General features: G+C 43.1%; 1 protein-coding gene across 1 annotated transcript in view; it reads right to left on the reverse strand.

Moving 5' to 3' along the window:
- Positions 1-10473: 10473 nt before the first annotated feature.
- Positions 10474-16634, reverse strand: part of EFCC1 (EF-hand and coiled-coil domain containing 1) — a gene marked incomplete at both ends in the record, with an annotated part of 50688 nt that continues 44527 nt past the window's right edge. The window contains 3 exons of the mRNA XM_080625430.1: positions 10474-10607; positions 12163-12232; positions 15005-15163. Coding sequence (XP_080481556.1) covers positions 10474-10607; positions 12163-12232; positions 15005-15163 — 363 coding nt within the window. The remainder of the gene's footprint in view (positions 10608-12162; positions 12233-15004; positions 15164-16634) is intronic.

The following is a 16634-nucleotide window of genomic DNA, read 5'->3' on the forward strand; positions in this document are numbered from 1 at the left end:
TCTTGCATATCCAATGGTTACTTTATTCAGAGAAATAAATGCACATGGACTGGTAAAACACAATTAACCAGGCAGATTTCAATCCTGAGGAGTTCATTCCCCATGTAACTTACTGCGAAGATGGTGGGACTTTTATGGGCTGGTTCATAATGCTGTATGCACTTCAGAGCACAAAACCAAATGAGAGTTACTGGAAGCAAGCAGGGAATGTAAAGCACTGACTCAGGTAGGTGCCCTTGATCAGGCAATGTAGAAGCTGTTTATTGGAAATATCCCTTATCTGCCTTCTGCCAGGCAGACAACCATTTATTCTCCCAATGCAAAAGCTAAGGTCAAAGGAAGTGGTGAATACTGGAGGACCTGGGGCTGGGCAAGGGTAGAGTCAAGTGAGTGACGAAGTCCTCTAGATATAGCTGAGGAACTTATCATTACATTGGCACTGATGGCTAAATAGAACAAATATGCTCAAATAGTTTGAGTAGCAAGATCACCTTGTGTTTAATTATGAGGGGTGGGCATGTGGGGTGTGTGTAAAAACAGCTCAGCAATTGCTGAGGATATTTTCTGAGGCATTATCCATTTATTACTATAAAAATTAAACTTGAATTTGAATGACTTGTCTATTATGGTTCACTTTTTCTTCTCATAATGGTGTAAAATGCTTCCAAAGCCCTTTCTCGGGGTCTGTTTAGCACTCCTGCACTGTAACATAGTTGTAGTTGGGCTGTGTCAGCATTCTGGTTTCCATACCTGCTATCACTTGTATGGAAATTTTCATGTGGCATTGGCTGGACAAGGAGTGATAGGGAGGAAGGAATGGAAAATGGGACTTCCATTTGCTGTTTGCTTGTGTGGCAATTTATGAGCCAGCCAAAGGCTCAGCTACAATTCCACTGTCCTTCAAATAGCTCCAACTGCTTCTTTCCAGCAGAAGTTACGAGCAGGTCTCCATAACACTATCATTCAACAGCAGATGCAGCTTTAAAACTACTTACAGCATTTATTCATCTGTTCAGTAATGAAGTGAATCTGGAACCTGTAACGAGGAATTTCCAGTGTCTCCTGCAAATGGCTGCAGTTAGTTCTTTCCAGTTTTAGTAGCAGTAGTTTATGACCTGTTATTAACTCTGTTTCTGTTTATAAGGCAATGTAAAATGTCTTGTAGGATTTGAATTGGCTGTAAGAAGTCTTACTACTTTTTAGTTCTAAGCTCCATTTTCCTTAAAACCCATACACAGAGCAGTAAGCTCTGTTTTCTTGCTGAACCAAAGAATAAAGGAAAACAAGCTTTTAGTATTGCCAATTCTTTAAGTTTTAAAAGCCTCTAAATTCTACAAGAGGTTGGGATTCCTCATGGCATTGGGCTTTTTTCCATCACAAAGAGAGTTGGGTTGAAGTGGAACATGAACATGGGGTTTTGTCAAGGATAGACTTTCTGGTAAGTGAGGGACATGGATATCTCATGTTGGGATAGTCACGGGCTCTGCTGTCACTTTGTTTTCTTGCTGTATATTTTCTGTAACACCCTCCCTGTTCATGATGTTAGTGATGAGAAACATCAACTGTATGTCTTGACACTGCATGTCTACATGTAAAAAGCTCCAAGAACCACAGAATAGGTGAGGCTGAAGAGACCTCTGGAGCTCTTCTTGTCCAGCTGCCATGCTCAAAGCAGGGTCAGCTGGAGCAGGTTCCTCTCATGTGCGGTTGTGGCATGAGTATCTCCAAGGCTGGAGACTCCACAACCTGCTGCAGTGTTTGACCACTCTCACAGTAAAAAAAACCCTCAAATTAAGAAAGTATCTTCTTATGTTTAAATAGGATTACTTGTATTCCAATTTGTGTCTATTGCCTTTTGTCACCACCTTCATCTCAGTGGAAAGAGATCAAGACTCAAGTACCTCTTGTTTCAAAGCACAAACTTGAGTTTCAGCTCCACTTTTCCCAGATGAGTACCTGAGCACTGGATTCTCCAGACTGACTGTGTGAGGGTGAGTCTCTTCCCATCGCAGTGCTGCACTCTGAGTGCAAACCCCTGGCTCTTTGTATTCCCCTCTTGTCCTCCCTGATGGTGAGTCAATCTCTTAATGGCCTCTTGAATATTTAATTGTTTATCATTAAATGGATTGCTCAAGTATTTGATCTTGTAACTCTGAATGACTTTACAGCACAGACAAGCATGCTCTTTAGTTGCTCCTCGTATGATTTATCAGTCAGGAATCTCTACTGGAATTTAATTATACTGATGTATATTCTCCTTAATGAATTTTAACCACCATTTTCCAATGCTAATCCAAGTTCCAGTAAAGTACCTTCAGAAATGGTCCTCAGAGAAGGAGCAAGCAGGTTTTTATCTGAACCTGTTATGAAATCTTTCATATTTTAGACGTTAAAAGCAGTAGCAATACTCATACAGTGCCACGTCTGTTTGCTGGGACTTGCTCTGAAAAACTGTCCTTCAGCTTTCCTCGCTTCCATCCCATTGGCATGGTCTCAGTTCCATGGCTGCTGACCAGTTTGTTCATACAGCAGATAGAGCACAACCAAGGAAATTTCACGCTCTCCTTCTACATATTCTAGAGAGAGTTTTCTGTACAATTCTTGTCAGCAGAACGTCCTCTGCCATAGTCTCACTATTGTCAGGTATGTTCTATTTCAGTCTCAGCTGTACTTTTTAATTGCTCATGATCTGTCATGCTCTAACTCTCCAGAGTTTGGGAATGACTTGGACAATCAATGAAATCATAGTATCCTTTGAGGTCAGCCTACCGTGACTTGCAACTCTTTCCTTTCATAAAATGGTTGATAAACTCTTCTGCTTCTCTGTAGGGAAAAGCCCCAACAACAAACCCAGGAGTTTGCAAAGAAGAAAACAAATGATAGTTACAGATACTAACATCTTTCTTGAGGGTGTGTGGCTGCTGGGATGGAGGACTCTGACCTGTATGTAAGCTGAAAGTCCTGCAGTACAAGTTCGAACTTCAGTTCCTGAGAGCAATGCATTGCTGTTAAAATGATCACCACAGAAGTAAAATATCCAGATTTATCAATGTCATATGAAAAATCCATTTCTCTTTCTCCCTCGGTTCACTTTTCAAGTTCTCTCTTGCTAAAGATGCTTCCTTCACATCTGAGGAAGTGTCATCTATCTGAACATCCTGGTTGAGATACTGAGGTTAAAGTGGTCACTAGCAGCTGCTGTAAAAATGCAGATTCTTCCTCCTGCATCAGAACCTCTTTGATATTCCCTGAACAGAAAAGAATCAGCTGTGTCATTATTCCTTACTGCTTATGTCCTGCAATAGCTCTGTATTTCAGGATTTGAAATGCTTCCTATCTCTTCTCTCTCCCTACTCGATATATTATTGTTCAGTTCAATAGCTCCTTAAATCTGGTTTTGTGACTCAGATCATTGGTTCTCTCAGTTTTCTTTACATATAGCTTTAGCCAGAGAGGTAAAAGCAGCTCCAGCTGTGTTTTCCCTCTTGGTAGGTTCTCTCCAGGGTTAATGATGTTCTCTACAGATCCAGTTTAACCCAAGCTGTTGTACAGATTGAGTTACAAAATGGATGCAGAGGATCAGGTAATCATTTTGCTTCCCTCATTAGAAGACTATAGCAGAAGTGTGACAGCAGAGCCTGAGCCAAGCCCTCCTGCATGGTGTCTCTGTTCCACCTTCATGCTGGAGGGAGTGCGTCTTTTTGTTTGTGGTGTATTATGTGTAATTACAGGAAATGTTATGTTGGTTCTTGCAATCTCTATTGAAAAGGGGTGTGTTTTAATGGTGGAGCTGGTGGTAAGAGGTTTTCTCTGCACTGTTGGTAGAGGTGACCTAGAAATGGTTTCCATGGCAGTGGATGTGCTATGTGCTGCTGATGCCAGGCTCAGAGGAGGCCCCAGGAGGCTGTTGGGTTTAAAGTGTAAGCCCATCCAGAGTGACTTTCCAATGACTCTCAAAGCTGGTGACATTCTGGGGTGCCCCTCAGTGCTTTCGCAGATGAGTCAGTGGTGTCTCAGCCCTGGGCAGGATAGATGGTTGTTCATAGCAATTAATAGCCGTGCTGCCTTCCTCTGTCATCCCCAGCACTGGTCTCTGCTGGTAAGGGCTGCAGTGCTGCTGCAGGTGCTGCACAAGCATTGTTACCAAGGTTAGTTTAAAAACAAAAAAGATCCTCCCATGGATATTGCGTATTTTTTATTTTAAAATCACATTTTTGATCTAAAGAGTGTGTTTGGGTTGGATTGTTTCACCCTCCACAGATTTTCTTTTTTGTCTTTCCTATCTTTTGGCCACCTTCACAGCTAGAAAATCCCTCACAAAATACAGGACCTCCTCTCCTTTGTTAGAGAACTTCTTTTCTTCTTCTAGTTGTGAAAAAAGTCAGTGAGAAATAATCAGCAAAGCCAGAACTACCAAACAGGAGAACCTTCAAGCACAGAAATGATCCCTAACTATCATAGCACAAAGCCTCAGCTCTTAGGACCTTTTTGCTTTGCAGTGAGGACATGGGTGAAACAAATGTCACCCTTCACTCCTTGTTTGCTCCTTGACCAAGATGCTAGCTCATAGTTCTTTGAGGGAGAATTATAAAATGGTTTGGGTTGGAAAGGACCTTAAGATCATCCAATTCCAACCCCCTGCCATGGGCAGAGATACCTCACACTAGCATTTACCACTTCTTTGGGGAGTCTGTTCCAGTTCCTCACTATATATATATTTATATATATATGGTATATATATATAGGCAATATATATATTTTTTTTATATATATATATAAACTTCTTCCTTATATCTAACCTGAACTTCTCCTGTTTCAGTTTGAACCCATCACTCCTTGTCCTGTTGCTACAGTTCCTAATGAATAGTCCCTCTCCAGCATTCTTGTAGCCCCCTTCAGGCACTGGAAGCTGCTCTGAGGTTCAGGCTGAACAGCCCCAACTTTCTCAGCCTGTCTTCATACAGGAGGTGCTCCAGTCCCCTGATCATCCTCGTGGCCTCCTCTGGACTTGTTCCAACAGTTCCATGACCTTCTTGTGTTGAGGACACCAGAACTGTACACAGTGCTCCAAGTGGGGTCTCACAAGATTAGTTGGCAGAGACTGTCCTCTGGCAGGACCTGTACTGCTTTCAGCCCAGTGGCATACCCAGGGTTGCCTACCCTCTGCTCTTTGCTCAGAGGTGTTTCTGCTGTTCCTACAGAGCAGGACTTGTCTGTCTCCCCTCCACCAGCACAGACAGGGAGGGACTGGCACCCCATGGCAGCAGGCACAGCGCTGTGGGGTGAGCTCCCGGCTGTGACAAGTCCTGTAATTCTGCTGGATTTTCCATGTAGTAGTGGATGGAAAGAATGGACTTGGAGGATCATGGGTTTCCATTTCATGGCATCCATGGCACCCAGTTGATCTGACAGAGAAAAGCTAATGCAAGAGTAGCCACCCCACAAGGTACATGTGTGTCCGTTTGGCAGCTGGAGTGCACCTATGCTGTCTTCATGTTGGTGGCCTTATGAAACCCATGGGTTCACTTTGGCTAAGGAAGCTGCTATTCTGCTGCTGCCCCAGGCTCTTGTCAGCTCACAAGGAGCTGATGTGTGGAAGCAGTTCAACTTTCATTAACTATATATTCTAGTGAAGTTTTAGCTAAGTAAGGGCTATTTCCTTCACAAATTCCAGTGGCAAAGGTACGAAGTCTGCATTCTCTGAACCATGCATTAGTATCATGGCTGAGCTAATTCTTCTTTATTTCCTAGGCTATTATTTAAACTTAAAACCAAACAGCTATCTCTATTCTGTCCTCCAGGTTTGGGCAAACATGTAGAAATTTAGACCTTGTCTACTGATTCTGACTCTGCTGAGCTTTTGTGAGTCTCATTAGACAAAGATCTAGTTTTACTGGTGATAGAAAATCATGGATTGAACTTGATGTCTACCTGATGACTTGCTCTCAAATGCCAGCTAGGATTTCCAGAATTTCCCCTGAGCCTTCTCATTCTTTTCCCTTGTTCTGCTGTAGATGCAGTCTGGAAATGGATAAGGGCTTGAGTTTAGGAGCAGAATATTCTTCAGACAGAGTCTGAAATAGTTACAGTTCAGAAAAATACATGCATAAATAATGTCATTCAAGAAGCAAGTGTCAATTCAGGGAGGCTGGATCTAACGCAGACACCCCACCTACGTGAAGAAATGAGTCAGCTGCTTAAAACAGAGATTTGGCCTTGCTAAGGCTGAGCTCTTCTAAGAACCTGATTACCTTGGTCCAGGCGTGGTGTCTGATTCTTTCAGCCTCAAGGTCAGATGTTAACTGGAAGAAGGTGAAGGGGACAAAAGGAAGTTGAGCTGTTCTGGCATGCAGAGGCAATGGCAGAGAAGTGCTCTCCATCACTGCAGGGTTTCCACAGCAGCTGAGCAGGCTGGCTTGAGCAGCGAGTTACTGCCCATGGGCACTCCAGAAATGGGTGTCATTGTGTTGCCTGGTGGTGTCATCTGCTGGTGGAGGTGAAGATAGGGAGTGCTGATTCTGTCTTCCTGCTTTCCATGGGGAAGGCTGGGCTCAGAAAGGTCTGGTAGCATCCCAAAACCATGCATATTCAGTCAGCCCAGATGCCTGCCACAGCCACAAATGAGGGCCACCAACCTGCTCTAACAGACAGTGCCATGGGGAATGGGCATGGATGTTTCTGCTGGTGTGGTATAGAAGAGCCAGAAAAATAGAATAGAAACCAAACAGGGACTGAAATTCTGGCTTCTTGAATGTGAAGTGTAATTCAGGAAATAATGATGACTTTCAATTGGATTTCACACTAAGAAACACACTCTATTGCTTTTGTGTTTTGTGGAATTATACATAATATTATGAGATAAATAAGATAATGTAAATATTAAAGGATTCAGTGTCTTAAACTCCATGAAATCATAAATCTACGAGAAGCCCTTGGCCTTTTAATGTGATGCATTGCACACATGCTGTGAGAGCTTATTGCCGTTCTCTCATATCAAGCAATTCTATTTTGCACAGCACTGTTGGAAAGTGTTCCCTTCTTCTTCTTAACAGTAAGATGGAAACAAAGGCAGGAATCTAAACAGCCTTTCATCACTGTGGTGCACCATGTGCAGGAGGTTGGAACTGGGTGAGCTTTAAGGTCCTTTCAGCCCAAACCAGCCTGGGATTCTGTGCATCTGTGATGTGTGGTTGTACTTTTTAAATGGAAGGCTTCTGAACGTGCTTTGTCATCTTTCAGTTTTTGTTCAGGTTGTTGTCTCAGTTTTTGTTCAGCTTAGACTTGTTGCACGTTCCCTGTCATGTGAAATAACTGGGCACATCCAAACCTGGTTCTGTGCTAGATGTGCAATTGCAGAGCATGTTACTGTGAGGACAGCTCCAGTTGTTCAGAGGAGCAGTTTATTACACAGCCAACACAGCTCCTATATTATTGTTTGACATCTGGTGAAGCTGCTAATGGCACTGATCAGATATTTCAGTTTGCTGCTTGTCCGGACACAATTCCAATACTCAGAGAGGCAAGAAAATAAGTAAGAATAAAAGGTAGCTGAAATGTGCAGTAATCACTCAACTGAAGCTGGGCCTTTAAGGAAACCTGGAGATTTGGCTTTCCTCCCCAGGATTGCTGTGCAGATTCTAAACATGTTCCACATCACAAACCAAACTGTGGAAGCCTACCTGCTTGGGAGGCAGAGCTAGAAGTTCCCCGATTGCACTGATTTAAGATCACATCTTTATGGAGCTCCACATGAAATACATGGCAGCTTCAGCAGCACTGTTGACAGGCTGAGGAGAAAACAGTATGGCAAAAGGGTAGAAGAAAGAAGTCAATTTTTGGGTCACCAAGGAAGGTCTTCCATAGTACAGTGCTTTGCTTTGCCTCTGGTTTCCAGCAAGAATTTGACTTTCTTGATCCATCCTGAATAATAGGTTCTTCTTATAGAAATACTTCAAGTCTGATTTGTTTCATAGTAATTACTCTTTGGAGTTAAAAGAATCATCTTTTATTATTAAAAGGTTAATCAGCACATGCTGATGTATCAAAAATGATTCTGATCTAGGCATTTCTTAGAGAAATAAATGTTACAGGATTGGAAGCTAACTCAGGAAGATGGGATTTTGCTGCTTCTTATATCAGAATCATAGAATAGTTAGGGTTGGAAAGGACCTTAAGATCATCTAGTTCCAACCCCCTCATCTAGTTCCAACCAGTTAAATGCTGCTTCTTTATTCATGAAAGCTTCCTTTTATCTCAACTGTTTGCATCTTCCCTAACACCAGTTTAGGTCTCCAGGGACATTTCCTAGTTCACAGTTCCAGTTCATGCTGCTCAGATAAGCTGTGCAGCGCTCACTCAGAATGTTGCTCCTGCCCCATTTTGGGCACAAGGACAGCAGTTCACTTCATAGCCTAGACATTTCTAGAAATACATTAGAAAGGGAAGTGGAAACTTCGTGGTGAAAAAGGTACTAAAGTACACGACTAGCATAGGAATTGTAACGTATGCATGAGTATGTATCATCCAAATACACATGCATCTGTGTATGTATATATAGAGTGGGTACAGGAAATAATACCAATGGAAATGATGAAAGAATCCTGTAGCACGAGACTATCCATAATCAGGTGTGTACTGATCATAATCCTGTTTCTGAAGCATTTCTTCTGCTGACTCCACACCCAGGTCATGCTTATTTCATGATGTGCTGGCATTTTCTCTCACTATGGATGCAGTATTCCTGGGAAAGTCAGAGCGAGCTGCCCAGAACATAAGCTGATACCTGAGTTCTATTAGAGAATGAACAGAAGCGGGGAACGAACTTTTGCTCCTTTTAATTTGCATCTGTTCCACGTTTAATGTATAGTTTTCATATCATATTAGCATGTACTTTAGTATACACTAAGTAATAGTATATTCTTAGTATTATGTTAGTAATGTATTTAGTATTAGTATAGTTTTCTTTCTGACAGGGTGAATATTGCACTATGTATGTCCTGTCTAATTTATCTTTATAAAAAAATCTATATTAAAAATATAGATCTATTCTTATAATCTTCTTCCGTTAAAGCAGAAATCCCAGGTAAAGCACCATCGAAGGGGGCTGGGTCTGTTGTTTGCAAACCACCTTTTCTTCTCTCTAAAATGAAATGAAAATACCTACTGCCAGTTTTTGTTAACCACCATGGCTCTAAATGCCAAACAGTGTAGCACAGCTTTGGATGGAGGTGTGTGCAAGCAATCCAGTGCATTCTCCATAGAAAGGAATAGATATGTTCTTATTCCGCAGAGTGCATTGTGGTATGGTCCTTATTCCTGTATGAAAACTATTTTCTTGGGGAAAAACTCATATGTGCACAGTTCTGAATTGAATGGTCTTATTTCACTGCTGGTGTTATCTTGGGCAAATCATTTCACATCCTTAAAAGACATACAAAGCATCTTTTTAATACCTTAATTCAGTTGAGTCATTTAGGAACTCTGCTGCTTACATTTCTATGAATGGAACAGCAAAAACACCTTGGAAGCAACTTTCGTGTTTACTTTTGCCCCCAGGAATGATTTTATTGCTGATTAAAAGGTAACATGGCACTGTGATGAGGGGCAGTGTTTCACATTAACTGCTCTGCAAGTGAGGCCTTGCCTTGTGTGTCTGCAGCTGCACTGAGGGAAGTGAAGTGAGAGAACAAGGGTGGGTGTACTGCACATGGTGCTTGCTAATGCAACAGCAGCTGTTGCAAAGGGATTTTTTCAGCCCTTCCTTCCCCTGAGAGCCTGGGAACAAGGTTGGTTTGTACCTCTGCCAAGCAGGTAGATTTAGCTTTTCATGTCAAATCTAAGACCATTGTCAGGAAAGACTGCTGAGGATTTCTAAGGCAGCTCTATAATTGCAAATACAGAATTCAGCAGAGCAGTAACCAATCTAACTTCAGAGGTCAATAAGGTGAACAGTTCAATCACAAATAGAGACACACAAACACGTTACACATGAGCCCTTAAAACCTGCGCTGCTGGCATCCCCTCGTGTTGGTGTTTGTAATGCAGCCATGTTGTCACGTTTACGTTAAGGAAGTGGTTTAGTTGCCAGTGATAATAACATGGGCTGCCTTTTGCTTTGGAAATGAGCTACAAACTGTGCCCAGCCAGTGTGCAGCCAGGCCTGTACATGTGAACAGGCCCGGTCTGTGTGTTTGGAATGGTTTTTATTTGGTTAAGTGGCACAGTTACAGGCCATCACACAAGGATGTGCGTCACAGACAGACATTGCTACGTGATCCTCATGGCGTGGGACCACTCTGGATGTGAGGGAGGGCTTTGACATTAGTTGAGGCACTGGTGCTCTTCCCAGAAGCAGTCTACCTCTGGTTTCATGGCTGGATTATTCTGTTGCTCTGGTCCATAATTGAGCTCCTATTCACTCATGTGCCTTTGAAGGGACGAGGACTGTTGTTCTGGGAGTACTTGGCATGCTGCTCAGCAGGAGATGACCAGCGCGTTAGACAAGGCCTGACGACCCTGTGCCTTCTCCAGAGGCTGGCTTTGTAGGAGTTCACAGCCTGCCAGCTCGTGGTAAAGAGTGTCTAGGACTTCAAATAGGTGGGCTTTTCCTTCCAAAAGAAAATTGCAAACATTATAATTTGAACAAAGACAGAAAGTTGCAGTTTAACAGTTGTAACACATGCTCTTTTCTTCAAAGGTGCCATTTCATGTCATTAACATAAAATGTCTCAATTTTGAAACCAAACAATGAATTCCTGTCCCTATAACAATGCAGTGGAACTGGGTTCAAGGACTGTTTTCTCTACTGGCTCTCTTGCTTCACTCACTGAGTTCTCACATACTTGTGTGAACAAAGACTATTTCACAGCACACTAAAGAGTTGCCAATCCAAACATCCACCTAGTCCTGTCAAAGGGGAAGATGATGTTTGAATGCAAAGACTTAGGAAAGCTGCTAAAGTCATATCAAGTGCACAGCCAGCAAGTGGAAAGCAGAGAGGATGAGCTGTTTCTGGCAATGGGGATGCAGAATGGACAGAGAGCCATAAAGGTCACTTCACTGTTGGTGTCATTTTAGGAAGATGAGCTGTGCTGCTGCAGTTACAGAGGGAGGTGCTTTATTTCAGCAGCAGTACTTGGGAGTCAAGTGCTTCTGTGCAAGGTAAGTGGTAGTACCTTCTGGACACTTGTGCTGGGGGTATTAACAGTCTCCTCTCCTCCTCACGAGGAGAAATCTGACCTATGGCTCAGCCAGCAAAGGGCTCTGTCTTTGCCTCCTTTGCTCTGCTTCCTCTGCAGCCACGCCAGGACAGCACAGCTTAGCTCTGGGCTGCCCCTGCCCTGGATTGCTGGATGCTAGCAAAAACAAGGCCTTGAAACTGCAAACCCAGAAGGGTTTGTATGTTATTCTCCCTAAATCACTGTCAATAATATTCTCCAAAATTAAACCCTCAGGTCACATCTAGTCTTTTATAATCTTGTCTTTGACTACTGTGTGCCTAATAAAGGCACCTCCACGCCACATTCTTAGGATTGGTACAGGATGTGCATTGAAGGTAAGTACTAATGCTCTGATAGGAATGAAGTAATCAAATACAAACCTCCAGGCTGGGAGCCCTATGTGGTTCCTATAAAGCAGCTCTGGCACACCAGAACATTGTCAAGGGAGAGGAGTTTGTGAGGTTGATTTTCATCTGAGGAACATGCAAAGCTATTATTAGAGGAGTGCAGGTTTCATCAATTTTCTTGACAGAAATATTGTGGTTTGTGTATCTTGTTTGTGTTGCAGCAGAGGGATTCAACACTCAGTGGGACAGTAAACCTGATAAATAGGTGCCTTACATACTTGGTCATATTTTCCACTTTCTCATGTCAAGAAACCCCACAGACATTAGTGGGATACTGAGTTGTTCTCCTTAGGCCAAATTTGAATTAAAATTTGGCTAAAATAAGCCCTAGATGTGTTCCTGTTTCTCATGTGTCACAGACTCTAGTCATCACTTCCTATAGGTAATCTTCTTACACAGGACTTCTTTTTCCCTAGCCTGTCCCCCAGTATTTGACATATATTTCTTCCTACTCATCTGTTCATTATCTATCCAGCGTTTTCCCCCAAGGACACTTTCCATGCCTCTTGGTCTTTACAGGTGAGTTGTTTTCTTACCAGGTTGGGGGTCACGGCAGGATTCCAAAGTGCTCAGCAAGATTTTCCCCAAGGCTCGCTTAGATATGTTCTTTAAAAAACAAGATAGCATTATGGTACAAATATGTCCTTCAGCACTTTAAATGTAGGCAACAAAATCTATGTGCAGTGTATGTGCATTTGAAAATGAAACCAAAATGGAACTGAATCCTGATAACACCAGACTTGCTGTTGGCTTCATTTTCAAGCATTTTATCTTAGATACTGCTCAAATAACAGCAGTTTGTGGAGGGGCCCAGTTCCTTAATATGGCTGTAGAAGGAGAAATAACACGAATTCAGTGGAGAATACAGAATTTTCCACAGGGTGTGCCTGAACAAACCTGGATGGTAAGGAGTGTAAGCAGGGCATGCCCAACACTCAGTTAGAGGAGCAGACAGGCATTGGGGTGTCATCCCAGAAACAGCCTTCTCAGCCCCAGCTGTGCCAGGAATCACTGGGAACCATTGAAGGTATAAGTCAGGCCCACTGGCACAGCCTAGAGATACAGTGAGATGGCAAAGGGAGAGGACTGTGAAAACTACTCGGGATTTGGATGGTCTTTTTCAGTGGTAGTTTTACGTTAGGAATCTGTTGGGACATTACCTAATGCGTCTGGAAAACAGTCTCTTCATTTGTGGTGGAGCCACTAATGCATGCTCAGGCTGGCACACACTTTAATTAGTACCAGAACACCCCCATCTGCAGGGACAGCTTCTTCTTGTTACAACTTCAGGAACTGAAAATAGATGGAAGCCATTCTGGAAGAAAGATGATGACCTCCCAGCAGCTGGGCAGTACCAACCTCCCTCCCTAACACTGGTCCTCACCTTCTGCTCATGTGCCCCAGGGACTGAGGCATAGTGGAAAGCAGTTTGCGGCAGGCTGGGATTACACATTACCTCTGAACATAAAGTTTTAATAGTCACACAATCCCAGACTGGTTTGTGTTGGAAGGGACCTTAAAGCTCATCCAGTTCTAACCCCCTGCCAAGGGCAGGGACACCTTCCACTAGAGCAGCTTGCTCCAAGCCCTGTCCAACCTGGCCTTAATTCCTGACAGGATGGGCATTTGCCTTTGGACAATCACTGCTTTGAGGTGGATTCTGTTCCAAATGAGATGCTTGGGACATTTAAAACATGAAGGTGAATACATGAAGGTGATGATTAAGGGAGTGGAGCATCTCCCTTATGAGGAAAGGCGGAGGGAGCTGGGTCTCTATAGTTTGGAGAAGAGGAGACTGAGGGGTGACCTTATTAGTGTATATAAATATATAAAGGGGGAGTGTCACGAGGATGGAGCCAGGCTCTTCTCAGTGGCAAACAATGATAGGACAAGGGGTAATGGGTACAAACTGGAACACAAGAGGTTCCACTTAAACTTGAGAAGAAAATTCTTCTCAGTGAGGGTGACGGAACACTGGAACAGGCTGCCCAGGGAGGTTGTGGAGTCTCCTTCTCTGGAGACATTCAAAATCCACCTGGACACATTCCTGTGTAACCTCATCTAGGTGTTCCTGCTCCGGCAGGGGGATTGGACTAGATGATCTTTTGAGGTCCCTTCCAATCTCTAGCATACTGTGATACGGTGATACTGGGGAAGTGACACCTAAACCCACAATTTCTAATGAGTAAGAATTCTTTTGCCTGAAGTATATCCCATCAGGGGTTTAAGGGATCCTTGCTAAACTCTACTGGGAATGCTGTAAATTTTCTTGTTCATTGACAGCATCGTTGCCTGTGCTAGTTCTATGGGAGCTGGCAGCATGTGGTGGTGTGATTCCAGCAAGGATCAGCATGAGGTGCTGTTATCACTGAGACAGGACACATTGTGTGATGGATTGTCTCCTAACAGAAATGACTTGCAATAATACAGCTGACCAGTGAATGATATGTTGAAGTCTTGACACAAAAGGTTATTATGCTTGTTGCCTGTGATAGTCTTTACTAGCTTAATCCTTCACTGGATTGGTACTGATGCATGTGTCAGACTTGCAATAGGAACGTAAAACTTCCATGTGAAGTGCCAAATTAAGTTACCAAATGATGAGATATTGCACTTGTTCCCTAGAGTCATCAGTGGAATGTGAGCGTACTTCAAACAACACAAAGTGATCATAGGAAACATTCTTATCTCACACAGGCTGGGCAGTGCCGTGCTGGAAACTGAGGAGAACCTTCAGTCATTATGACACAACTAGTTCCTAGCAGTCCAGTGTGGCTCCCAATGCCCTCCTTGTCCTGCAGATTATCTGGTTTGCCCATCTTTTGGTCAGCACTTACCATTATCGTTCCCAAGCAGGAGATTTCAAGTTATTTTCTAAAGGACTGTCCATATACTTCTGGGATGTTATTGCATCGGCTTTGTTAAATCCATGTTTGGATTATTCATTGGGTAAGAAACTTCTTATTAAAAACCCATTACTGATCAATAGGGAGGCATTTTATCCCTTTAATACTAGGATCAATATCACATCAGGATGCAGTTAAACAAAGGTCCTTTGCTAGAAGGAAGAATAATCTCATATAACCTTTCACATTACTAGCATTTTCCTTTTCCTTGTTTCCTCCAAATTTTTGTTTAGAAGATAATGAGAGCTTGGAGAGCTGGAGCCATGGAGATCTCTAGCCTTCTTTTGGGAAGTCAGCCATAGGGTTCTAAAAGTGTTCTGCAATCACGAGGCAGTTCCCAGGGCAAACACAAGTAAAATGTGTCCTGGTGTACAGGGCTTTGTAACTAACAGAAGGCATGAACACCCTTTTTAGTTTGGGAAGGACACCATCAAACCCAGGTTTAAGTCTCTGCACTGCTTTCTTGCCATACCAAGTCTCGAAGTTGCTGAAGCAGCTGTAAAACATCCATGAGCTTTTCCTCCACCAGGGACAGCCTAACTCTCTCAGTCTCCAACATCTGCAGCTCCATCTTCAGCACTTCGGTCTCCTCCACCTTTTGCTGCAGCTCACCTAGCAATGGGCCTTTCATCTGGACAATGACACAGGAAAATAAAAGCACTGGAGCTTTTCCCTTTCTTGCCCACTAACTGCAAAGCTGAGTTTTACCCCTTAGCTGGTAAACGTTCACACCAGGTTTTCCTGAAGGGAAGTGTGTTTCTTTAACATACTACATGAAGTGAAGAGTCAATGGTTCCAGGGATGCATGCTTTGCTCTCGTGTTTAATGGCCATTCATCCAACACTGGAGGCAAGCAGATCGTTCAGAAATCTCAAATACTAGCATTGCTGTTTCAGTTTTCTGATCTTGTGCATTCCTGTCATCCTCTAGAAAGCATAAGTGATTTGTGTGCCCTCACCAATGTAACCAAATCTTTGTCTTGCTACTCCTAAGTGTCAGTCTTCTGTATATTCAGTGAAATAAGAAGGTAAGCAGCAGATTTCTTTGAAGTATTTTGGTTTAAAAAGTGTCTTAACTTCTTTTCCCTTAAGATTCTGGTTCTGCAAAGTGCTGGGGTGTGTGCTTGGTGAAGCATTGGTTTGCAGCCAAGTACAGGAAAGACTTCAGTAAGACTTCTGAACCCTACAGAAATCCTGGGCAGGAGGAGACTCCTCACACCTGGAGCTCCCAATGCTGCCTTGTCAGTCAGCTCAGGCCTCCCAGGATTTGAAGGGTTGCTTTTGTTTCAGTGCAAAATCTAAGTGACAGTTTTGACCCTCAAAGCTGCCACACCATTTACAGACCTCAATCTCTTTGTCACCAACCCAGGCCTGTGGCAGGTATGTGACCAAGCTACTAAAAAAAGCCAGATTTCCCTGGAAAACATGGCACTTAAATGTTAATTTTGGACCTTTGGGAGCACTGACAGTTTTCAGGTTTATTAATCAAAGTACCTCATTTCTCAGTCACAGTGTGCCCAGCATTCTGAAGTGTTACCATGCCTTGCACTTTATTGGGCAAACACAATCTAAATAGATCTATTATTACACTGAGTAACAAAATCATGTGGGGTACATGCCAAGTTTGCTGGCTCTGCTATCCCTTTTTGTTGTCCTGTCCTATCTTCATTGCAGCTTTAGAAATAACTAAGGAGAGAGTTGAACTCAAAAAGCCTTAATATGCACTCTATGTAATAGATCTGTTTTCTGTGGAAATTTATATCCTAATGAATGATGGGAAGGAACTTTAATTCCCTAAAACACAGGTGTCAGAGTGAAAAAGAAAACAGTCCCTGATCCGCAGCGAGGTCAGTTTAGGTTCTGACAGTGCTAATAGGAAATCAGCCTGTTCTGTCAGCACTGTGAGCTCTGCCCTGTGAGGCACTCCTGCTCCGTGTGCTATACAACAGCTTCAGAAGTTTGGATCACTGCATCTGGTCCATCTGCCAAGCAGTGATTTCAGCAGTCCTATCTGAACCCTGCTTTTGGAGCAACATAGGAACATTTTCCTGCGTGGAGAGCCAGCTTTGTTACACTGATGTGGCAGCACTCCCACTAACACGC

The sequence above is a fragment of the Psittacula echo genome, assembly GCF_963264785.1.
Source record: "Psittacula echo genome assembly, chromosome: 9".
Classification (NCBI taxonomy): domain Eukaryota; kingdom Metazoa; phylum Chordata; class Aves; order Psittaciformes; family Psittacidae; genus Psittacula; species Psittacula echo.